The sequence below is a fragment of the Culex quinquefasciatus genome, chromosome 2, assembly GCF_015732765.1.
Source record: "Culex quinquefasciatus strain JHB chromosome 2, VPISU_Cqui_1.0_pri_paternal, whole genome shotgun sequence".
Classification (NCBI taxonomy): domain Eukaryota; kingdom Metazoa; phylum Arthropoda; class Insecta; order Diptera; family Culicidae; genus Culex; species Culex quinquefasciatus.
In genome coordinates, this window is record NC_051862.1 from 210,993,063 (window position 1) to 211,000,757 (window position 7,695).

General features: G+C 36.4%; 1 protein-coding gene across 1 annotated transcript; it reads right to left on the reverse strand.

Moving 5' to 3' along the window:
• Positions 1 to 2,907: 2,907 nt before the first annotated feature.
• LOC6033336 (ubiA prenyltransferase domain-containing protein 1 homolog) lies at positions 2,908 to 5,837 on the reverse strand. The gene is made up of 2 exons (XM_001843748.2): positions 5,257 to 5,837; positions 2,908 to 5,164 (listed from the first exon to the last, which is right to left on the reverse strand). The coding sequence occupies exons 1-2, from the start codon at positions 5,342 to 5,344 to the stop codon at positions 4,254 to 4,256; spliced, it is 999 nt and encodes a 332-aa protein (XP_001843800.2). The 5' UTR covers positions 5,345 to 5,837; the 3' UTR covers positions 2,908 to 4,253.
• Positions 5,838 to 7,695: the final 1,858 nt, after the last annotated feature.

Below are 7,695 nucleotides of genomic sequence, written 5' to 3' on the forward strand. Positions count from 1 at the left end.
AAATTTAGATTTTAAATTTTAAATTTTAGATTTTAAATTTTAGAATTTTAGAATTTTAGATTTTAGAATTTAAATTTTAAATTTTAGAATTTTAAATTTTAGAATTTTAAATTTTAGAATTTTAAATTTTAGAATTTTAGATTTTAGAATTTTAAATTTTAGAATTTTAGAATTTTAAATTTTAAATTTTAAATTTTAGAATTTTAAATTTTAGAATTTTAGAATTTTAAATTTTAAATTTTAAATTTTAAATTTTAAATTTTAAATTTTAGAATTTTAGAATTTTAAATTTTAAATTTTAAATTTTAGAATTTTAGAATTTTAAATTTTAAATTTTAAATTTTAAATTTTAGAATTTTAAATTTTAAATTTTAGAATTTTAGAATTTTAAATTTTAAATTTTAAATTTTAGAATTTTAGAATTTTAAATTTTAAATTTTAGAATTTTAGAATTTTAGAATTTTAGAATTTTAGAATTTTAATTTTTAGAATTTTAAATTTTAGAATTTTAGAATTTTAGAATTTTAGAATTTTAGAATTTTAGAATTTTAGAATTTTAGAATTTTAGAATTTTAGAATTTTAGAATTTTAGAATTTTTGAATTTCTGAATTTTGGAATATTGGAATTTCAAAATTTTAAAATTTTGAAATTTTGAAATTATAAAATTTTAAAATTTTAAAATTTTGAAATTTAGAAATTTTGATTGAAATTTAGAAATTTAGAAACTTTGAAATTTTAAAATTTAGAAATTTTGAAATTTTAAAACTTTAAAATTTTGAAATTTTGAAATTTTGAAATTTAGAAATTTAAAAATTTTGAAATTTTAAAATTTTGAAATTTCTGAATTTTTTAATTTAAGAATTTTTAAATTCTTGATTTTTTAAATTTTCAAATTTTTGACTTTTTGAATTTTTGAATTTTGAAATTTTTGAATATTTGAAAAAATAAGCTATTTAAACGTATTTTTGAATTTTTGCATTTTAAAATTTTCTAATTTTTAACTTTTTGAATTTTCGAATTTTTTAATTTTTAATTTTTTTGAATTAATAATTTTGAAATTTTTATATTTTTTGAATTTTTGATTTTTTTGATTTTTTGAATCATACACAAGTGCACACATACAAAAATCTCCAAAACACGCATTCAAAAATTTGCCCCCGGCTTGCCAGTACTTGTCGGGTATCAGAAAATGAGTACCCGACAGGTACCGACACATATTTTTCTTCTACAGATGAACTTGAGATCAAATTTGATACCTGCTTTGCCTCGCGCGGTGGGAGACTCGGGGGCAAACTCGAGAGCAAATTTGGTGGGAATCAAATCGGGTAGCAAACGGTTTAACTTTCGACATTTTCGAAAAATTAAATTCTTTGAAATTTTCAATAGGATTAAATAGTTTAATAAACTTTTAGCATTTCTAGGCATGAATCAACACATAATTATTGATTTTAAAGGTAAACGAGAGCAAAAAATGATAAAAACCCATATTTGGCCCCCGCGGTGGGCTTGTTTCGGTGGCAAATTTGCTACCCTAGCAATGGGGATGACGGAGTTTTTTCAAGGTGGCAAATTTGATCTCGGTATTCATGAAGTAAAAGTAAATCTTTCCCAGTTCCTGAGGGGAACACCCTTGAAGAGTATCGGGGCCAGCATTTACAAAACGGATTCAGTGGCAGTTTCATTCAAAACTTAATGTTAACATATTAGGGTTAATGATAACATTCCATAGGTCGCCTCCCTAAGGTGTCGTGATAAGATCCAGTTTGTGACGATACACTACCTTCCCTTTACTAAGCAATCGATTCCAGAAGGGAAAAGATCACCAGTTGTGTTGGTCCGAGCCGGGATTTGAACCCCGATCTACCGCTTACGAGGCGGAAGCGTTACCACTGGGCTACGTGGCTCGGTCTCGGTATTCATGAGCCGGGTGCAAATTTGATTTGCACCCCAGCGCTGGAGATGCCCTCAGAAAGCCTTAAAATGTAGGAATGTCAAAAATATCTATTAATCTACTTTTTTAGCCCTCGTGAGCCCTCAAAGCCCTAGAAAATGCTGCCTGATAAAAATGTAGGTATTGAGCTCCCAAAGAAACATCAATCAAACCATCCACAAAGAAACATATAGATTTTTAAGCATAGCAGGCATTTTGTTAATAATTACTTTTTAAAAACTTACCAGGATTGAATACCTGCCTTGCTTAATTTGTGGTTTCCAATGATTAAAATAAAGCTTCACTCTGAAGATTAAGGCAAGCAAAAACTTGTTTTTGTTTTCTTTTCTATCCAAATATTATTCACCGTTCACATTACACCATTCGGAACATTTCTAGAATTTTATTATCGTAAATTACACTTCACTACAACAGTACTTATCAATTTCAAAACTTTACAACACGAAAACCTCACAAATTTACCAAAGATTTCACCACACCTTTTTCCATCGACTTAGAAACTTGCAACGTCGTTTCACTCCGGAAGGAACGACTGGAAACTGAAACGTCAACGGCGTCCCAACTTCTCAATCAAATTCGAAATTTTATCTCAAAATCATCTAAATCGTGATCAAAATCTAACTCTCATTCACCACCGCAACCGAAGCGAGTCCATCGTTAACTTTTCCGCGGAAAATTCGCTTTTCCCACCTTTTAAATCACTCGCGGAAAACGCGAAAACACGCGGTTCGAAACTCGCGACGACGCTCGTGCTGACGTTTTGAATGAAACTGAATCAGTGTTGCCAACAATTCAAATTAACACGTTTGTTGAAGATTACTCTTTTGGCGTTTCACTGAAGGTGAGTCTACCCAAACTTGAGTTTGAGATGGACTTGTTTATTTTACTGGATTTCAGTGAATTTGGTCAAGGATTGGATAACGAACCAGAACAAAAAGTTGACAAAAAGCACATATTTTTGAAGTTTTTAAATGTTTGTTTTTATTATCACCTACAATACAATTACTACTAATTTACAAAATGTTCCATTGTTGTTTGTATTACAAATGTATAGGTCTCTAGAACGGAAATCATGCAAAAATGAAAAAAATAACTAAACGTTAACCGATACTTTCTCCACACATGTCCTGCCTTTGTTCTTCTAACCATTATTAATTTACTGTATAATTATATATTTATATTAACGATACCGTTTAAGCACAAAAGCACAACTGAATGATCTTTTTTTTTTGCGCCCGGAATACTTGTCCCCTCTCTTGCATTACTGATTCTGATTTGTTTTTCAACAAACGATTGCTCCGCGCCGTAATTGCACTTTGAAACTAACGAAAAAAGGTCGGGGAAGAAGTTTGGGGGTCGAGGAGTGTCAAGAAGTCGCGTCACGATCTACCTAATAGAAAGATTTTGTTAAGTTAGATTTACTTTAATTCACTGGGCTTTACGGCTAAGGTTTAGAGCAGCTGCATCTTTTCTGTTTGCACAATCAACAGAGTATTTTGTTTAAAGGTTTTTATTTTGTTGCTTCCATATCGCTTGGTATATATTAAATAGTTTTTTTTTTGTGATTTGTTCTTTCCTTTTTTTGCGGTTTCAATTGGTGGATCTCTCGATATATTTTTTTCTTTCTTTCGTTCATTATTTTAAAGTTAATAATAGCTAATTATTGTCGCTCACGATTTTGTAAGTTCCGCGTACCATCTTATAACAAATAGACGACTTCGCTTAAGTACGATCTTGGAGTTTTGTGTGGGGGGTGGGATTGGGAGAGCATTTTTTTTTTCTGGGGGAATTTGGTAAGACTTGTCACCGCCGCTTGATTCGTGCGGTTCTTTTTTCTGATATGTAGGTGCAAGCGAAAATCCGAGCGGTCCAACTGGGAAAATTTTGTTTCTAGGTTATTCGAATATCAAACTTAGGAGCGAGCGAAACGCGTCTGGCAAGAGATTCTTTAGTAATTTAAGTAGCGACGTTGGAAACGTGGCCGCTCGGCTTTCCCTAAGCGATCTACGCGAAACTAGTTAGAGTGTGTTAAAGTTATAGAACAGGAACGAAGAAATCTTGTAACAGTCTAGAGTGAGCGGCGCGCGCGCGTGCGTGAGGTATAAAAGGTTTAGGTAATGCCCTCAACTGGTGGTCTTGTGAACTTATACAGATATACATGCATTACGATGTACGACGCGACAACAAAGTTATAATAAGAAAAATCTCAACCTCTGAAGAATAAATAACTAACAACTATCGATCCTAGTCCGGATGTGAGCGTGAGACGAAGCACAACAAAAAAGCACGCGGTTCTTGGGATTACTTCCGCGTGATAAAGGGCAGTTGGGTCGCGCAGAAGCACGCCATCACGTACAGGATTCCGAAGAACAGGTTAAGCTTGGCGGTTTGCCGTGGAACGCCGTGCAGGGTCGCTTCGTTGCGGAACTGTTTTTCGATTTTGAACGCCTGCGGCAGCGTCACCATCGGGATGAGAAACGCACCGGAGTATTTGACGCCCAGCACGACGAACATGACGTAGGGCGTGAAGAGCAGGAGCGCGTACAGGATGTACGAGGACGTCTTGCCGATGAGGATTGCTAGGGTCACGATTCCGACGCGTCGATCGGCGTCCGCGTCCCGGGTGTTGTTGCTGTGCAGGATGGCCTCGGTGTTGAGGGCCAGCGGGACAGCGTAGTAGATGGTCATCCACTCGACGTGCCCGGTTTGGGCCATGTACGCGAACAGGACCGAAATTGGCCCGAAGATGATCAAGATCAGCACGTCCCCGAGGGCAATGTACTTCAGACCGATGCCACCGGTGTACAGGAAGCTGGACGACAATCCCCCAAAGTAAACCAGCGCCAAGTGCTCCAGCTTGGCCGGCGAGAGGTAAACCAGAAAGATGAATCCAACACACCCGGCACAATAAAGCAACGCCCCGAGCGTCACGACCTCATCCTTGGTCAGTATGTGGTCCACCAGCGTCCGGTCGTCCGACGACTTCCGATTGTCGATCCCCTTCACAAAGTCAAAGTACGTGTTGACCACGTTGCCCGCGCAGTGAACCGTGACCACCGTGAAAACGGTAAACACAAACGTCAAGAAATTAAACTCCGCAAAGCCAACCGTCCTGTACGCGATCGCCGCTCCCAGCAACGTCGGCACCAAACTCGCCGACAGTGACCACGGCCGCAGCGCCGACAGGTACGTCTTGATCTTCATCAACGGAGCTACAAAAACCGAGAGAAAGAAAGAGAGAAGCAGCGATAAAGCACCGATCGAGGCTTACAAAAGTAAACAAAGGTGCGCGCACCTGACCTACCTTCGACGCTCCTCGCACACTTGTCCTCCTCCGACGACGACTTGGCACAGTTGCCGTTGTTCAACACGCCCTCCGCCGCCGTGTCCATCTCACCCCCGACCGACCGACCGATCGTTTTATAAATAAAGAAATATATTCAGAGATAAATATGTAATCACTTTCGCTTTCACTTTGAACTCTGCGCGTCCGACGCAGGCTGCTGGCTGTCGTCTCGGTAGGCCTTAACCAAATTTTGTCCCAAATTCCAGCCCTTCACCGCCGCCGTCGTCTCGTTTCCTCCTACGCGCCCCCTCGCGATAACCGAACGGGACGAAAACTGGTCCTACGAGTAGCAGCAACCACCAGCGCAAGAGTGATTCCTCGACCACCCGTAACAAAAACTGCACTATTTCAACTGGTTCCTCCAGGATATCTCACTCACGAAACGAGAATCACTTCCAGCGGTTACTTCCAAAGCCGGGGACACTCGCGAATCGGTACTTTAAGCGAGCAAATGGGGTTTTAATCCGAAATTTACACGGTCGCTGCTGCGAGCTGATCAAATTTTGAGCCTGAGCTTGTCACGTCATCCAAAAGTGCGAGAACTGTCAACGGGGAAACAAAAATGTGTACCCGGGGGAGTGCCCGGTGGTAGAAAGTTCTGATTTGAATGCAGGAAGAAGGTGTGCTCGCATGGAGGAGATGAAGCGTTAGCATTAGCGTTAACATCAAACTTTACAGCAAGAAAAATTTAAAAATTCATGAACTGTATTGTTAAACAGATTTTGGCAGATCGTGGTAGATTTTCTTGATCTACCACATTGATCACACAAAAAACTGTGGTAGAAAACTGCCCACCATGATCTACCGCGATCAATTTTTGACAGTCAACGAATTTTTCAAGAAAATCTACCGGGGTTAACCAAAATCACATTATGGGCTATCTACAATCACTTAGCTTAGAACATCTAAGTAAAGTAGTTACTTAGGAAAGTACGCAACTTACGGCCGTCATCCACAATCAACTTAGAAAATTTGCTGGGCTGATATACGTTGCTATGCAGTTGTTTGTTTACCTTTGATATTGAAACATCAACTTACCGTAGATTTTGAAATTTTTCAAACCATACGTCAGTTTCTAATTTGATTACTTTTCCATTGTAGAAGCTCGGCTTCATTTCCATTGATTCAAATTCCTAAGCTAAGTGAAATTTTCTAAGCTAAGTGATTGTAGATAAGCCATTAACCCAAAGCGGCAGTCACGTACGTATACTTTGTAAATACTTTGTAAGGGCACTTATAAGAAAGGCCAAAACACACTACTTCCCGAAGGTGAATACTACAACTAAGGATTCAAATTTCAGTTTTTTTGTAATTTCTTTGAAAAATTCTTTAAAAAATCAGAAATTCTGATTTTTTCAAAAACTAAAATTTGACGATAAAAAAATCCAAATTTTAAATAAATGTATCAGTAGAAAGATTCAAAAGTTGAAAAAAAACACGAGTGAATTATCGCAGAGTGACGTCCCCCTCGAAAAAACACATAATTTTGTTTTAAAAATCTTACAACACAATGCAAATTGGCCAATGAGGGGTTGTAAACCATGAGTGTATCCTGCTCGCTAATATTGTAAATTTCCAAATAAATTACCATGTGATGAATCTTTTATTTTTGTATTTCTGAAATTTTGAAGTTTTGAGACTTTTCAATGTTTTTAACTATGAATTTTGGAATCTCAGGAACTATTTTTTTGTATCTAAAAATTTTTAAAACATAAAGAAAATCACCAATTCAAAAAATCCAAAATTTCAAATAAATAAATCTTGTGATTCAAAAATTGAAAAAAAATCATGTAGTAAAAAAATATTGAAATTTGTCTATAGGTCTATAAATACACTACGCTCGTTGGTTACAAACTCACAGTGGCCTATTTACATTATTTTGCTAAAAATGTACAAAAATGTAAACTTCAAAATAACCAACATACAGAGCAGATTCGCTAATATGGATGGAACTGCATTCGAATGAGCGAATCAAAATTCGCCATTTGGAACGACTGACAGGTGAAAGCTTGAAATTACAACATTAATTTTCTTTGACTAAATCATACCGAGTATCATAACTTTTATCATACCGGCTACAGTACTATTATGTTCTAACAATAGCTGTTTCGAACCATCCTAATCGTATGACGAATAGATACCGTTCATTAAATTGTAGGAAAAAAAATCAACCATTCGAATATGTCAAGATAAGTGTAACAATTCGGGAAATAGTACCATTTTAATTTTGTTATATGGTCGTGACATTATATCAACAATATCACAAATGGTAACCATACCAGAAATAATTTTCTTATGATTTCGACAGTTTCACCTTTGGTATTTGATTATGCGGGTTGCTCTTACGGTCTTTCATTACACGCGTTTAAATGGGACGAAAGGCCGTAAGAGCAATGT

Coding starts and splice junctions, on each gene's coding strand:
- LOC6033336 (XM_001843748.2), bottom strand. CDS start 5,344: ATGGACACGGCGGCGGAGGGCGTGTTGAACAACGGCAACTGTGCCAAG. Junction 5,165..5,256: donor GTGTGCGAGGAGCGTCGAAG/GTAGGTCAGGTG, acceptor CGGTTTTTGTAG/CTCCGTTGATGAAGATCAAG.